At 46.5% G+C, this 17,722-nt stretch overlaps 1 protein-coding gene across 1 annotated transcript in view; it reads left to right on the plus strand.

Annotated features, from left to right (window-relative positions):
* Adamts17 (ADAM metallopeptidase with thrombospondin type 1 motif 17) overlaps positions 1–17,722 on the plus strand; it is a 332,924-nt gene that overhangs the window by 192,914 nt on the left and 122,288 nt on the right. Inside the window, exons 11-12 of the mRNA XM_042277783.2 lie at positions 7,667–7,768; positions 9,476–9,621. Coding sequence (XP_042133717.2) covers positions 7,667–7,768; positions 9,476–9,621 — 248 coding nt within the window. The remainder of the gene's footprint in view (positions 1–7,666; positions 7,769–9,475; positions 9,622–17,722) is intronic.

Here is a 17,722-nt window from a genome sequence, read left to right on the forward strand (position 1 = left end):
TCTGTGCAAGTGTTTTTATCCACTGGTCATCTCTCCAGACCCCATGGCTGCTTCTTTATTTCTGGATTTCCCAGTCTGTCCCACTAATCACATTGTGCACTTAATGTTTACATGACCATAGCTTTATAAAATATTTTAATACACTGAACATGTGCTTGTCTACAGTTTTGCTGGTGAGTTATTCCTTGTTTGTTTTCCCATGTGGTCTTCAGCATATTCTCATTTAGTTGGAAATTGTGTGATTGTGTTAAATTCAATTTCATTCTTTTGTAAATTAACTTAGGGGAAAGTATGTCCTTGTACATAACTCTGAATTATCCTGCAGTAACATCATGTTCCTTTACATGATTTCAAGATGTCTTCCCAACCCACCCTCCAGAGAAGTTTGGTCTTTGTATACATCTTACACATTGCCTCTTACATTTACTTCTGCACAATGCTTCTGTTCCTTTTTAAATGAGGTCTTTTCTTCCATTATGTCACTGAATTGATTATGTCTCATAAAGGGGTACAGCCGTCTTGTTAAATGAACTGCCTGGATACTGTACATATTCTGGTTGAATAATTTCATTTTCTACATGACATGATTCCTAATCACTAATATCCTCTCTGATCTAAAATAACAATTGGATATCCTTCTCCTCTTGGCTTTGTGGGGAATGCTTCTAATATTCCCTCATGAGACAGGTATTAATCAAGTTTAAAAAGTATACATTTCTTTAAATCTTATTACACATTTAATAAGAGTCACAATTGGGTTTTATTAAATGTCTTTTTATTATCCATGGAGAGAACAAGTACCTTCTCATTTTTTAAAGACAACTTTTTATGTGCATGAATGTTTTGCACGCCTGTATGTCTCATGCACCACATTCATGTTGGGTGCCCATGGAGGCCAAAAGCGGGCATTGGATCCCGTGGAACTGGAGTTACAGGCTGTGGTAAGCTGTCATGTGATTGCTGGGAACCAACCCCAGTTCCTCTTCAAGAGCAGCCAGTGCTCCTAACCTCCAAGTCTTCTTTCCAGTCCTAACACCTCACTTTTGAGTTAGTAATATGGTGAATTATTATCATATTTTCTAGCACTAAGCTCTCGGAATTCTGAAGTAAATTTCACTTGGTCTTGGTATAATTCATTCAAATGTGCTAGTAAATCGTATTTTGAATCTGTGCAACAATTATTCATAAATGAATTTAGTATGATTTTTTTCTTATGCTTCTTCTGTTTGGTGTCAATGTTACATTAATTAGTAGTGGAAAAATAGGGGAATCATCTTCCCTTCTCGTGTTCTTAAATATTTTAAGATGTTGGTGTTAGCTGCTCCTTAGAAGTTAAATAGAAAGTCACTTTGAAAAACACAATACTAAGAATTCAGTGGGGTGGCCATGGTGCTTCTCTAGGTGCCCTCTGTCATTCTGTCTGTAGCCAGATAAAGAGGGAGGAGGGAGGGAGGGAGGGAGAGAGAGAGAGAGAGAGAGAGAGAGAGAGAGAGGGAGAGAGAGAGAGAGAGAGAGAGAGAGAGAGAACTAATTCATCATAGTGACAAAATCCCAGACAATAAACAACTTGAGTGGGAAATATTTTTTCCTGCTGACAGTTGGAGGGAATTTGTTGTCGTGGCTGATGGCAGATGCTTGTGACACTATATCCAGTCAGAAAGTGGAGCACATTACATCCTCATTCTAGGAGAGGACTTTCTCCTTCTCTATGCAGTACAACACCCCACCAGCTTTCTCCTTTTTTAAACAGTACAACACTCAAACCCAGGAAAGGTACTGCCCACTTAAACATCACAAGTACGAGGAGCCCTCACAAGTATGGAAGAAGCTAAGCTAATCTAGATGATCCCTCACAGGTGTGTCCAGAGGCTTGCCTTAGGGGATTCTAGAGCCTGTCAAATTGGTAATCAATATTATCCATTTACAACGTGTGTGTGTGTGTATGTGTGTGTGTATGTGTATGTGGCCAGAGGGCAACGTCGGCTTCAGTCACTCACCACGTTGTTGTTGTTGTTGTTGCTGTTGTTGTTGTTTGAGGCAGGGTCTCTGTAGTCTTGGCTGTCCTAGAGCTTCCTATGTAGACTAGGCTGAACTCACTAGGCTGCCTCTCTGCCTCCTGAGTGCTGAGATTAACTGTGTGAGACATCATGCCCAGCTCTACCTTATTTTTTCATGCACGGTCTCTCACTGAACCCGGACCTCTTAATTCATCTTGACTGGCTGGCCAGCAAGCCCAGGGATCGTCCCAGCTCTGCCTTCCCGGTGCTGGGATTGCAGTCACAGGTGGGCTCTGGGTATCTGAAATTGTGTCTTCATGTTTACACGGTCAGAGCTTTACCCACGGCGCCATGTCTCTACCCTAGAGACAGGCTTAATGTCAAAAGTACGTTTATTATTTTAAACATTTACAGAAAAGCCATGGGTTTTGTACATCAAATGAGTCAGGTGGTCTCTGGTCTGCCTTTTAGTTATCCCTTCCTTCTTGTTTCATTTTTTCCTTCCCCTTTTCTTGAATAATTTAGTGAATGGTTTCTCTGGTTCGCTTTCCCTTCAGAGAAGCAGCTCTGGGGGTTGTCTTTGGGTGCCCTGCTTTTTAAATCATAACCTTTTATCTTTACTCTGTTTCGATCTTCTTGGTGGCAGGGTTTGTGTTTGCAGTACTCAGTACAGAGGCTGAGCTCTCACATACTGAACACATCCTCTGTCCACAGTCCCCTGTAACTTCACACCACAGGCTCTTATTGGATTGTCCAGGCTGGCCTTGAGCTCTCTCTGTAGCCATGGTGGACCTCGAACTTATGACCCTTCTGCCTCAGCCTCTGGAGGAGCTGGGATTATAAGCACTACCAGGCTTAGTTTTATCCTCTGGGTTGATAGTTTGTTTAAGTAGATTTTTAATTATTCTGTTTTAAGCACATTAAAATTACTTTATTCTTATTATTGTAGTTTGGGTTCTAAATATTTCTCCAGATACTCTATGTATCTCAATTATTCCCTTCACTATGTGCAGCTTGGGTTATAGTTTTCCTTTGGACCACAAAATTGCTTCAAGGAAAATTTAGATTTTTTTTTGCATGTGACAAGGTTATTTATTCTCTAGCTTTCTTTAAAACAAATATTTAATTACAAGCTGGGTGTGGTAGCCCCTGCCTGTGATCCTGCGACTGCAAGAGCAATGAGCTAGCCTGGGATACATAGCAATGTGCTGCCTCAAGGATCGTTTTCATCATGCTACGGTTTTCACTTCCACATTTTACTGGGGCTCCTTGTTATAAATACTCCATGACCATTAATGATGTATCTTGCCATATTTGTTTTAAGAACTGGAGCTCTATCAATTCTGTCTTGATATGTTATTGACATCTCTTTTATTGTCCCATGACTATTTGGTTTGTCCTGGACTGAGAAAGATCCGTTAAATGATTATAGTAACTTCTTTTTTTGTTGTTTACCCTTTTATCCCAGGTCTGTTTTGTTTAATGAGACTTAATACTATGTAATATTTGGGGCATAGATAATAGATGACCGTTGAGGGTAAATTTCTTTGTATTATTTCATGCTTCAGGTTCTGGGTTCAAGTTTGACTGACATTAGAATTGTTCTCCTTTGCCTTTATTTTGACTTCTGACTCACATTTAAGTGCTTGTAACACAGCATATAATAGAGCTTTAGTTTATCATCTAATATGAAGGTTTTATCTTAGACAAGGTTAGCTCGTTTGTTACTAAGTTAGGTGATTCTGGTCCTAGGTTATATTTTCCTCTGGATTTTCCTTGCCTTTCTGTAGTGTTTTTCATAGAAGACTGGCTCTCTTTCCACCGATTCCCCTGTCACACTTTGTCTACATAATTAAGCTTCCCTGTTTTCATTGTCTAGACACTTAAAAAAAATCTCTTGTCTTTGATGCTTGGAAAAGTACTCAAAAGTGTATCTGTGTTAGTTCACTATTGTTTCTTAACAAATTACCACAAAATATGGTCGCTTAAAACAAAACATATTTCTGGTCTTTAACATCACGAGGTTGGGGATAAAGATATTGCTCAGCCAGGCCTCTTCTGTGTCAGAAATTTTCGCAAGGTTATGGTGAGGGCACAGGTCTGGTCAGAAGTCTCATTTGACACTCAGCTGGGGAAGAGTTTGTCACCGGGCTCCCAGGCTCCCTGGGTAATTATTGGAAGTTCCCTGTTCCTTGTAGGGTGTTGGAACAAAGGCCGAAGTTTCATGCTGTCTAGTTCATCAGTCTGGCCCCAGTTTATTGTAGCATGGCCTTTTCTAATATGGCAGCTAGTTTGACCAAAGAAGGCAAGCCAAGAAAACAATTCAGAGAGCCTTTAAGGAGGGCAGAGATCCTAGTGTTTTATGAACTGATCATGATGACACATCCTGCCATTTGTGCTGCATTCTGTGGGTAAAAGTGAGTCCAAGGCAAGGAAAAATGGTAGACATGGTCGACTGCAAAGTCACTGGAAAACAGTGACTTCACCCTCTGCCTCCACTTCAGGGCAGTCATGATACAGAGGCTCTCTGAGGTGTCCAGCACCATCTAGAAGACAATGGTAGCAGCTCAGGCTGCAGAGCTGTTAACAGCTTAGCCACCAACTCCTACAGACATGCCAAGAAGAAGAAAAAGCAAGTACAGACTATCAAATGCCGCCAAGGAACCAGCAACTGTGCAGGTTCTCAGGGGCACATTACCACAGGGTTTAGCTAATTAATAGGTGCCTGGAAATGCTTGTAGAAAGGGGAAGATGAGGAGGCAGAGAATACTGAGAATTCCAAATTTAGGACAATACCAAATTTAACTAAGCATGCTGGGAAAACCATCGTGGAGAGGCATTGTGGCCACACCTGGGGCCAAGGTTGCCATCCCAAAGCCTCCTTTGTGCTTACTCCCCTTTTTAAAAACAAAACACAAAAACACCAATCTGGCTCCCAACACTAGAGTTTTACCTATGCTTGAAATGCATGCAAACAAAATCCCACCATATTCTCCTATTCTAATCACAATGCATCTGCTCCAGTATCAGTGAGCATTTGCCTTGTTTCTACCTCTGTAATAACACAAATCCTACAGAAACAGGCATTCCTGATGTCTTCATACAGCATATATTCAGATTTCTTTCCAGTATATTCTTGGGGGTGGATTTATAAAATTGACAGTGTGTAATGCCTCTAACAAATAGTGATGAATGTTTTTTCCAAAGTTGCTCAAAAAGTTCCTGGTGGCTATATCCTTGTCAAGAAGTAGAATCCTTGCTGCACACTGGTCTCGAATGCCTTTAATCCTAGGAGGCAGAGGCAGGAAGATCTCTATAAGTTTGAGGATAGCCTGGTGTAGAGTGAGTTCCAGGACAGCCAGGGCTACACGGAGAAACCCTGTCTCAAAAAGGAAGAGGAAAAGGAGGAAGCGGGGAGGGAGGTGGGAAGAGGAGGAGAAGAATTCTCCATCTTTTTCAGTGTACATAGAAGTATCTAAAGATGGTCTTAATTTGCCTTTGCCTGATGGATGAAGAGATTTAGGCATATTTTCATATGCTTCATTGTCATTTAAATATCATCTTATGAAATACTTGAGTCTTCTGCCCATTTTTCCATGAGGCTTTTTTTCTTATTTGATCGTTAGTAGTTTTGGTTTGTTTTCTTTTTTAAAAAATGTGCTAGATATACTTTGTTTGTTTATGTGCCTTGCAAATACCTCCCCCATCTATTGCAAATACCTTCTCTCATATTTTTATACTTGCCTTTTAATAAACAAAAGCTCTTCGTTTTAATGGAGTTTAATTCATTTGTGTTTTTTTCCTCCTTTATTTAAGTTGGTATTTTTGTATCCTCTTTAAGAAGGCTCCGTCTAACCTCCCACTCCTTGGCTTTGATAATTAGGGAAGTTTCATGAGAAAGCCCTGTCCATAAAATGCACCATAAACAGTTCACCCCGCCTCCTTCCTCTCTTTCCTAATGTGGCCATTATTTCTCCTAACCCCAAGCACTTCTGCCCTTAATTGTGCTCTTGGGTCCGCCTTGCCTCGTGACCACGTGTCTGAACATCGCTGCAACAGTCTGGAGGAACTCTTAGGTGAAAGTGCAAGGAATCAAACATGTAATGAGGTGCAGTCGTCTTTATGGGAGCAGCTGTGCTGCGTGGGTTCTCATCTTTTTACCGTCCCATGGAGAGGTGAACAGTAAGGGGAACGTGCAGACGTCTCCGGACCCACGTGTGCTGTGCAGCGTTACACCACAGCCACTGACTCTTTGAAGGCTCCGACCAGCTCCCACACACGTGAAAAGTGAGAAGGAGCTGTGAGCTTTTCTTAGCCTGTTGTAAGAGCCCCCCCTCCACCGCTGTTCTCCTTCCTTTCCTCTTTATTTTTGTCCCTCCAATCTCTGCACATTTCTTGACTTCAGACGGCACGGTTGCACATCTGTTCTGTGCAGATGTTTGCGATTGCTCGGAACAGCAGACTTCTAAACTGAGCATAGCACACCCTTTGCGAACCTCGCAGTTGCCTCACTGTGCCATGCTGCAGGGAGTCCCTCGGGTTGCCCGAAGGGCACCAACTAACCACTGGCCACACAGTGGAGGGTCAGGTCTTCCCATTCCAGCTCAAGCTTCTTCGACTCAATTGGGTTCGGCATCCAGGAAGCACTGTGTCTTTAAAAGCGCCATAGGAACATCTGTTTCCAATTTTCAGGCCACGATCATGGTGAGGATTTGGGTGCAAGTAGTTTATGTGGGAAGCAATCCCAGGAAATACTGTGAGGGGCCATCTACAGGGAGAGAAGTGCAGAAAGGTGCATTGATGGGTGTAACTCGTCAGCGGCCTTGGGCCGTGGGACTGTCCCACTAGGACCCCGGAGCAACATGTAGAACATAGCTCAGAATCTGTCTCCCAGTGGAATAGGCTCAGCCAGCCCCATCTCTTATGGTTGATGGTCCTGTCTGCTCACAAGTCCTTTGGGGAGGAAGAATAGCCATGGTAATTCTGATTATTCATCTCATTCTGAACACACTGTCAATGTCCAAATGTCTTATTAATTACAGTTGGGAGTCTGTCTTTTTAGATGCCCGTTCCTGTTTTAGAAGAATTGCTTTAATTCTCTGCTTGTGGGTGTTCCAAGTTTTTCTAGGTAAAATACTGCAATAATTTATACCCAGCTAAGCAAAGGTAGAAGCTAGGCAGGGAGAATAGAAAGCTACCTCTGCATGTCAGCCTCCCATTTCCGGCCCCCACGACAGCTGCTTAAAAGTCCACCTTACTCACCGTCCAACACACTCACCTAGGACCCTTGGCACGGAGCTGCCTCTGGTGGAGTTAGGCTAGGGCTGTCTCTTGGACGCTTTGTCAGGCCATGGCCATCTCCTTCATCCCCTGCATTAACTGGAAGGGATCTACTTAAAGACTCCTGGGAGGCACCTCCCAGAATCCCCTCAGTTTGGAACTCCTGAACTCAGTCCGGTGAGACAGGCCCTCTGAGGAGTGAATGCAAGAATTCCACCGAGCGGAATAACCCAGTCCAAGTTTTAGAATCCCAGACTCAGCGCCCCTTTCTCCCCATGTGTTTGAAATCCCAAATCGGAATGGTAGTTGCTCCATGGCTGTGACCCCAGCTGTGACCTGCACCTGGGCGTGCTCTTGAGGCACTTATGGTTGCTTCTCTTGTCCTGCAGCATCTGATGTGTGCTGGGCTGTGGTGCCTGGTGGAGGGCGATACATCCTGCAAGACCAAGCTGGACCCTCCCCTGGACGGCACCGAGTGTGGGGCAGACAAGGTAACACCCAGCTTCTAGCAGCCCTGGCAGGCGGCAGCCTCACGCCTCCTGGACACTGAGCTGCTCTCCTTGGGGAAGGGAGGCAGTGTGCACTCTGCTCGGGATCCTCAGAAACACCCCTGAGCACTGCAGTGACGCCCGTGGAACCCACTGCACACCCATGTGTCCACACCACCCCTTGTCCTTGCACAGCCACAAGAATCAACCATTTCCTTGATTATTTTTTTAATTAAATGAACTCCTCTTGTCACACAAGTGAATTCTCTTTTTAATGAGTAGGTATTAAACCGAAAACCAATGCACTTGCCATACACTGATGCGAATCTCACGTTGTCAGAGTCTGGCTAAATTTTAGGCAGCGAGCTGATCCTTTTGCAGGGGTGAGACTGTAAGGTTTGAGGGAAGGACCTGCGGCTACGCGGCTTTCCCTTCAGTCTTACTTGTAAGCTTTCCTTAGTTGTTTGCTGTTTCCTCCATCCTCCTCCCCGGCTTCCTCCTCCATCCTCCTCCCCTGCTCCCTCCTCCCAGTCCCCTCCTCTTCTTCTCCCTTCCCCTCCATCTTCCCCTCCTCCTCCCTTCTCCTCTCCTCAGCATCTTCCTGTCTTTTTCCCCTGCTCTTCCTCCTCTCCTCAGCATCTTCCTGTCTTTTCCCTGCTCTTCCTCCTCTCCTCAGCATCTTCCTGTCTTTTTCCCTGCCCTTCCTCCTCTCCTCAGCATCTTCCTGTCTTTTTCCCCTGCTTTTCCTCCTCTCCTCGGCATCTTCCTGTCTTTTCCCCTGCTTTTCCTCCTCTCCTCAGCATCTTCCTGTCTTTTTCCCTGCTCTACTTTTGTCCCTCTTGAGATAGAGCCTCTGTATATAGCCCAGGCTGCCCTGGAATATGATGTATAGCCCAGGCTGCCCTGAAACATGCTGTATAGCCCAGTTGCCCTGGAACATGCTGTATAGCCCAGGCTGACCTTAACCATGTATTCTTTCAAAGCCTTCACCTCACAAATAAATGCTGGGATTTCAGGCCTTTTCCCACCATGCCTGGCTTATTGGAAGTCTTGAAAGAGTTAACAACAACAAAGGGATGTAATGTTTTATTCTGATGCTGTGCTTGGGAAGTCCTGGATCACACTTTGGGAAATCTGTTTTAAAGACTGACTTTCTTTTATCTTTAGAAAGAACCAAGGCTCATCTACCCACAGCTAACCCCCACCCCAACACCCCCATACGCACACCACCACCACCACCAATCTGGCTAGCCCAGGCTGGTTTCCCATTTGTGGTACTCTCCTGTCTCAGCCTCCCACATGCTGGGTTCAGAAGCAGGCACCACCACACCTGACTTTGTCATTTCTAAGTACTAAAGCCAGCCCTGAAGCTCTGGCCTCAGATCCTGAAAACGTCGTCTTCTGGAGAGAAATACACATGCATTATTCAACGTGTCCACACCCTTAGTTCTGTTCTCATGCCACGTGGATCCGTCCTTTTCTTGAGAATTTAGGAAATCTCTGTGGAACACATTCCCTGTATAAATTAATGGCAAGCTCCAAACTCCAGGGAGATTACAGGCACCAGACTGAGCAAGCATTAGCACACGTGCACACCCTGAAACACCCTGCTTCCATGGAAACTTCAAAATGGGCTTTGGCACCCAGAGGGAACTCAGTCCTTTGGGGAGCAGGTGGCTTTGCTGAGCGTGGCCCTTTCGTGTGTTTCAGTGGTGCCGGGCTGGGGAGTGTGTGAGCAAGACGCCCATCCCAGAACATGTGGACGGGGACTGGAGTCCGTGGGGCGCCTGGAGCATGTGCAGCAGAACGTGTGGGACAGGAGCACGGTTCCGGCAGAGGAAGTGTGACAATCCCCCGTAAGTTCCCCTCACCCCGCCGCCGCCGCGAGGGGCAGCCCATTCTGCCCTGCTTTCCCCCTCATGCGGAGAAGTGCACTAGAAAGGGCAGCAGGATAGACTGAGGCTGAGTTTGAGGGCCTTGAGCGTGTCCTGTCATCTTTGCTGGAGCTCTTTCTGAGCGCGGGGACACGCTAGAGTCCCAGGGCAAGTTGGCTCCATTATCCCTTGCTTGGCTGTGGCGTGAAGACTCCCTGGGACAGAGAGATGACAATCTGTCTTGTCTATGCCATGGTCTACTTAGTTGAGGGACATTCCTCAGAAAGCCTGGAGACCTTCGCAAAGGGGAGGCTGACCTTCAACTTGTTGCTCACAGATTTGGGAGCAGGTAGAATGTGTGTCTGGGAGTATCTATGGGTTCAGTATTTTTTAAGCTAAATCGTTTTCACTAGTGCTCCTTCTAGAACTATTTGACAGAAAAAAAAATGATGTATTTTTCTAAATTCCTTTTTATGAACTATGATACACCAAGACCCTTCCCGTTCACCCTAGGACATTGGCTCTGGAAAACTCAGGGATAGATTTTTACGCTCTATTATAATAATTACATCCCCATGGGTTTTCTCCTTCTCTGAACTTTCCCAGTTGTAAACGTTCACTTTGACCATCTGCTTTCTCTCTTGAGTGTCCTCAGTCAGGTCCCATCTGTTTGGAGAGTGAGTAAATGATAAATTGTGTCTAAACATGAAATGGTTTTCCACGGTGAAGTCATGTTGATGAGGAATTAGCAGACACCCCTTGTTTGTAAAACTCGCAAAGCTCGGGCTGCATAGATAAGTCATGGGGGTGGGCCACGCAGTTGATGCCTTAATGGTCCCAGGTGGTGCCAAGGACCAACCAAGGCTGGGAACCTTCTTTTAAGGAGAGCTGACATCCCTAGTTTAGTGGGTGGCCATCACATAGTAGTTTTCAGTCATCCTGTAACAAACAGCAATGTGCAAAATGTCTTTTTCAATTAAGATACAGCTGAATGTGTGGCGCACTACACAGTAGGTGTTTAACCTGTCAGAAATGACTTTAACTTAAAGCCTGAGTGACATCTTACTAGTGAGGGAGATGATTAAAAACTTCAGCTGAGAAATGAGTGGACAGTAGGCTAATCTTTTTTTTTTTTTTTTTTTTTTTAACTTGGCTCAGTTGAAAGTAACAGCTTGGGGTCCCAAAGGAGAGGTGTAGGTTGGATTCACAGAGCTGAGGTCTGGGCCCCTGGTCATTGGCCTTTGACCTCAAGGGAGACCCTTTTGTTCCCTAGGCCTTGGGTTCCCCTATTAGAGGCCACTGGCATGTAAGAAGAGGAAGAACCAAATGTGAAAACTGGCCCAGACCAGTCTTCAAGTCCAATCCTGCTCCCTACCCTACAGCACCTGGCAGCTTTTACTGGTCCTACCTGCTGAAAATTGTGAAAGTTTGTTGGGCTGCCTATAAAGCTATTGGCATTTCATCCGTGGTCCTTATTAGCAGCAGCACAGAAGAACCAGGATGAAGCAAGCCATCCGCCTTGTCCCTCTAGCTCACAGAGCTGTACTGCCGCTCAGCACAGGGTGAGAATCAGGATGAAGCACAGGAGGCTGCCATGGGTGCTCTGGGTTTAGAGATCATGGATACTGGCCTCCTTTGGCTTATCACAAATGTCAGCTCTTATCAGGTGATACCCAGTAGACATCACACAGAGCACACATGTTCAGCATCCCCTCCGTCCTGACATGCTGGGCACTTGAGCTGTGTTTAGGCGACAGCACACTTGTTCACATCACATGTTTTCCCAGTGCTGGGGAAAGGCATTAGGCACTATTTAAAGGGCCAGTGTTGTCCTTTTGCCTTGCAGTGGTATTGCTAAGATCCCCTGCAAAAGACAAGCTGCAGAGGAGACTTTCCAGAGCCTCCTTTGTGGCTTCCCACCAGGGCTGGTTCCCTGTCGCAGTCCAAGCTGCATCTTGGCCTGTTGCTCTGGGCTACCCTAGGGACATTTTGTAAGACCGCTTAAGACTCCCCAGTTCCTAGAACTGTGTTGCTGTACCCTCTCTGGCTTGGTCTGCTGTGGGGTTTTATGTGTTGGGATCTAGACCCATCCCTCTGGATCCAGTGGCCCCAGAAGACAAAGTGCCCACAACCTTTTTCTTTTATCTTTATTATCAACCAGCACCCACCATACCCTACTTGTACTGAGACCCTCGCCCCGGCCCTGCCCCCATCATGAAGTTTAGCTCTTGCTCACCCTCCTGTGTTTTGTCACTGCGGACTGAGAGAACTGGCAGCCACGCGGACAGCTGCAGGACTGTGGGGTCTTCACACACTGGTGTGGCACACAGGCGTTCCTTCCTGCCCAGACTCTGCTGGCCCGATGGCTGTGGGGAGACCCGTGATAAAAGTGTACCAGAGAGAGAAGGCTCCTTCCGGGTCTGTCTTCCTTCTAACGGATGCTCTTTCGACTGGATGCTTGCAGTTGGCATTGAGTCGAAGGAATGCTGGGCATGGGTTTACAGTGAAGCATATAAAGTCCTGCCCGCCTTCCCATGATTCCCTCTGCCTGTGTTTCCAGTTGAATCCCTTGTAAGCTACACTCTCCTCCCTGCTCACTTCTAACCTCTTCATGCATATCACCTCCAATACCGCCTTGCTCAAGGACATAGCCCCATGCCCATGGCTACCATTTTTTTCTTATTTACAGCTATTTATAATAAGTCTGGTGAATGGGGCCCACAATTACCATGTATCAATTTCCTAATGCATAGTGGAATACATGGGCTCAGTCCATTATTAGCCAGGCAGTTCTGTGGGAGAGGCATCCTTTTTTATCTCCACTGTGAAGATATAGAACTGAGTCATATAAAAATTAGATGGCTTGCCCAAGGTCCTACAGGTAGGTAGAAACCCATTGGCATGGTAATTTCTCTAAAAAACCAGAAATCAAAAATCAAAGGTATCCACATGGTTGGTTCTTCCTTGAATACCTGAAATAGAATGTGTCTCCTGTGTTTGCCCTAACTTCCTTTGTCCCCTGGCTTATAGACTGTCTACCTGCCCTTTCATGTGGTCTCTCTACCTTTTCTTCTCCTGGAAGGGCTCTTACCATTGGATTTCAGGCCTGTGTAGTCTGAGATGTTCCCAGCTTAAGATCGTAAAGTACATCTCCTACAACCGTTTTTCTGAATGAAGACACATTCTCATGTTCCGGGCCAGCGTGTCTTAGGGGACCAGCATGGCCACCATTCAGCATACTCTCACCTTGCAGCATCTTGTCCGTTCTTCAGCCACAATGATCCAGCCCAGAGCCTTCATCAGTATGCTCTCCTGGCCCTAACTGGCCTTCGCTTAGATCTCAGTGGAAGCCTCTTCTCCTCAGAGGAGGCCCTTCCCTGACCACCCTGTTTAAAGTGGGGTGAAGTGTCACCCTGTGCACCCTTCCAGCATGGCTGGGTCTCAACTCAGTTGATTCTGCTTTGTTCCTTTGGCTTTGGAGCTTCATGAAGGCCTAGGGCCGGCTCTACCATCCATTCCCTGCCTACAGCAGAGCAGTAACTCAATAAAATGTGCCGGGACATCTCCTTGCCTGTTTTCCCAGGGGAAAGCAATCTTTCTGCCCTTCCCAGGCCTCCATGACATATCCTGAATGTCTCTTTTCCCTTCAGAAACACAAAAATTAACTGAAACAATCATACCAAGTAATAGATCACCAGTAAGCCCCTTACCTGTACAGAGTCTTGGATGCTCTAAAAAGCCAGGCCCTGTAGCCCACCTTTCCCTTGCAATGCTATCACTCACAGCCAGAAGCGCTCAGGAAGGAGCCTGAGCATGTCACCCCAGCCTTGCCTATTCCAGCCTAGAGCATGACCTGGTTTTGCTCCTGTAATTTTGATGCCTAGCTAGTCCGTCTGATCATTCACTGTGACCATTCAGCTCCATTTCCTGTCGGGAATGGGAACAGCTCACCCTGTCTCCTTGGGAAATGTTCTTCAAGAGTCCATCCTACCTTCCTGGAGCCAACGCAGGTGAGGAGGGAAAAGCCAGTCCGACTTTGGGCAGGTGGATCTGCAGCGGCCCTGAAGTGTTTCCTGAAGTGACTGGGTCAGCATTCAGGCAGTTAGGGCTTGCAGCCTAGGGCCTGATCCTGAACAATGCCTGTGGGGTGACTTATAAAGCACAGCTGATCATGGCCTCTGAGCCAAGAGCTGACCAAAACAACATACTCTCTGTCTCACTCCTTAAATCAGACAGCTCACTGCCCTGATATTTCAGGAGAAGGCCAGAGCTCACTGCTGTGGACAGCTTGGACTACTCCCATGAGCCTCTCTCTCCCCATGGCTTTATCTGCACATCCCTGGCCCCTTTCCTTCCATTCTGCAGCTGGTTGATTCACTGCCCAGAGATACTGGCAAGAGAGTCCCCCACCATCCCACCCCTTTTTCCTGGTCCTGGTCTTTGTAGCGATTGGTGTTTTTACTTCCCAGTGTACACAGAGGGGGAACCATCCATGTTTTGTCTTGTTTTATTTGTAAATGTTTATTTCTTAATTTTTATTTTATGTACATTGGTGTTGTGCCTGCATGGATGTCTGTGTGAGGGTGTCAGGTCCCCGGGAACTGGGGTACAGACAGCTGTGAGCTGACATGTGGCTGCTGGGAATTGAACCCAGGTCCTCTGGAAGAACAGCCAGTGCTCTTAACATCCAGGTTTTTAAACCAGCTTCCTAAGTGTGTTCTTTCCTACCATTTCTATTGTTGTCGGTCAGAGTTAGTGGAAAATTCTTCTCTATTTTGGATTCTGACGCTGGGTGAAGAGAGGAAGGTTTGGGTGCTCCTGTGTGAAGGGCCGTCTCTGTCCCAATCATACCTGCAGGGCGGGATGAGGAGCAGAGGTGAGAGCTGGCCCATCAGGACCACCACAGCATTGTCACCCTGTGGCCACAGCAAGTGTCGGGGGAGCAGCTAGTTACTCGATACTCAGTGGCGGGAAGGGCAGAGTTCTGGGACTGTGCTTGGCTTTGCTCCCCCAGTGAGAGCCCACCAGTGGGCTCTCAGTGTTAAGGACCTGGACTTCCCGTGGGTCGTTCATTTAAAAACAAACCTGACTTATCTACTCTTAGCAGCAGTAACACTTGCAGCTTCGACACTTTGCAGAGGAGACCTCAGCACTGGAACTGCTCTTGCCCCCAAGGTGCACCAGCTGGATCCCGCTCTCTAGGCCTACGTGGGTTTATACTTCTTGCCCTTCCCACTCAAGAGCAGACCTTCTACCCCCTAATCTACCTAATCTACCATCTCCTTACCGCTGCTGTCTGTGGTGCCGGGAAGCCTGCCCTCGTAGGAGACCAGGAGGAGCTTGGGAAGGGTCAGAGGGGGATGAGACTCACCTTTCTGTCCACATCTGTTCCTCCTCAAGACGTCACTTCCTTATTCTCTCTCTTTTTTTTTTAAATTTTTAAACATATTTATAAAACTTCCTGCAGGTTATTGTTCATCCCGTCCGGCTCACACACATTGCAGCACCCATGCATGTGTGTGCTGTCACCCTGCGAGTGAAGGTGCCAGCTTCCAGTGCTTGCATGTGTGACCATATGACAGCTGGCTAGCTATGCACAGTGGCTGTCCTGTCTCTGCTGCCATGAGCTGGTGGGGTTTTGTGTGTTCCCCCTCCTTGCCGATACAGGTTGTCACTGGTCTTTTCCACTGTGGCCGTTTTGGTGGCCATGTCTCCTAGGGTGTGGGTCTCACTCACCAGTGGTGAAGCTGAGCATCTCGTGTGTATCTCCCTTGGATCTCCTTTTCTTGTGCAGGGCCTCTTCAAGTCATTTTAGTTTATATCTATCTAAGCTTCAACTGTGTCAATTTTTAGAAGGTCCTGAAAGATAACTATTTAGACACTGAAGATTCACGTCAGGGTTGCATCTTTTTCCATGTGTATGTGTGTTCATATGTGTTCAGGTGCATGTCTGTTCATATGTGTGTAGATGCATGTCTATGCACATGCCTGTGGAGATCAGAGGTTGACATCCAGTGTCTTTCTTCCTCAGCTGCTTACCATCTTACATTTTGAGGCAGGGTCTCTCACTTACATCCAGAACTCAACAACTCAACTAACTTCATTGGCTTTCTTGCTCGGAAGCTCCTGTCTCTGCCTCCCAGGTGCTGGGATGGGTTTCCATGGTTACCCAGCATTTGTGTAGGTACAGGTGATCCAAATTCTGGTCCTTTTGCTTGAGTGGCAATAAACCATGTACTCAGCCCCAAAGATGCATCCTTAAAAACCCTCATGCTCCAGCCAGTTGCCCCTGTGTCAGGCATCCTGTGACAATGGATGGGCAGTTCTGTGCTCTTTCTCAGCGCCATCCCTAACTCACACCACTAAGCAGTGATCCCTTCCCCATTGGATCTTTGGTTTCTGCATCTGAAGGATACAGTCAAGAACTTCTTCCAATGTTTTGCTCAGACTGTGTCCTGTGTGTCCTCAGGTCTTTGCTTTAGGGTAAGATTTCAACTTCCCGGCACCTCCCTGTCACAAGGCCTTACAGAGCCATTGAGCCTATGCTGTAGAGCCCGTAGGTCTGGGTCTTCAAGTTCTCTGAAGGAAATCCAATGGAAGGATGTGGACCCGCTCTTAGCTCTCCAGAGGGAATGCCTGTTCTGTCATGAGTTCTGTTATCTTTCCTGTCCTCAGTTTTGCCCTGTCGTGCTGGGGTTTCTGTTGTTTTAATCTTCCTGGAGGTGTTTTGTTTTTATCCACCCTGAATAGCTTCAGAGGACCTCCGGGGTGAACAAGAGTCCCAGCCCTCTGCTTCACACCCACCTCATGTGGATCCAGCCTCTCCTCCCTGCCCCTGCTGATGCAGCAAAACATCTCCCAAGGCCCAGGCTATCTATGACTCGGGCTTCATCCAGGCAACCCCAGCATGGGATGTTTGGCAAACCCAGGCCCACCTGTGTCATGCTTCCCAGAACTTCTGTCAGGAAGCTGCTTACAGATCTTCTGCCCAGACACACCCTCCCCACAGCCACTCTTTCTGTCTTTCTATGCCATGGATGAAGGGTGTATTTTTCTAATGGTTTCAGGATGATTATTCATGTAGGAGGGTCCCTGCAATGTCCTGGCTATTCTAGATAGTCTCTGAGGTTGCCACCCCTCTTATCTACTGGGATACTGAAACCATGGATAATACCAAACTCTATATATGCTATGCTTCTTCCTATACATCTAGGCCCATGAAAAGTTTAACTTTAAAATTTGGTACAGTAAGAGGTTAATAATCGTGATAAAATAATCACAACTGTTTGCTATAATGAAGGCATTTAAAACTTATGAATAATGTATTTCTGGCATGTCTCATCTTATATTTTAGGACCATGTTTGATTGCCCATAACTGACACTACAGGAAGCAAAACTATGAGTTTGAGGAACCACTATACTGAGGAGCTGGACATGAAGAGTAGGGGCTCTGGGATCTTGCCACACATGATGGAGGGATTAGTTGGGTAGTGGACCATGTGGCTAGTTGATTAGTCTCCCTCTTTTCCCATGTTGGTCAAAACAATGATTCTAATTGTCTTTTTAATCAATTATTGCGCTATGGGTCTCGTTTTCCTTTTTCAGTTTTCATATGTATGTGTGTGTCATGCATAAGTGTATGTTTGTTTGTATCTGTGTGGCTGTGCATTTACTTGTGTGCACATGGATGTAGGGTAGGTGCCCAAGGTTGACGTTGGGAACCATCCACCGTAGCTCTTCCACCCTGTCCATCACGGGGCCCACAGACCAGGGGGACACTTGTAGATTGAACTCTCTGGGAAGGCAGGGTGGGTGTCAGAGGTGAGAAGCTGCACTGAAGAACAGGACAGAAATCTGCTCAAGTGTTCCTATGCTTGAAGTCATCCTCTGGCATGCAGGAGGATGCTGCCTGGAGGCCCTCATGCAGTGTGCCTAGGGAAATGGGGAGGGAAGCCTGTTCCCCTTCAATGTCTCTCTAGAACCTTGTATTAACAAAGCTGAGCATCGAGACTCTTTTAACTGGAGACTCATCTCATGCTATCTATCTATCTAGAGACAGGGTATGTAGCCCTGTCTATGTAG

The sequence above is a fragment of the Peromyscus maniculatus genome, chromosome 1 (assembly GCF_049852395.1).
Source record: "Peromyscus maniculatus bairdii isolate BWxNUB_F1_BW_parent chromosome 1, HU_Pman_BW_mat_3.1, whole genome shotgun sequence".
NCBI classification, from domain to species: domain Eukaryota; kingdom Metazoa; phylum Chordata; class Mammalia; order Rodentia; family Cricetidae; genus Peromyscus; species Peromyscus maniculatus.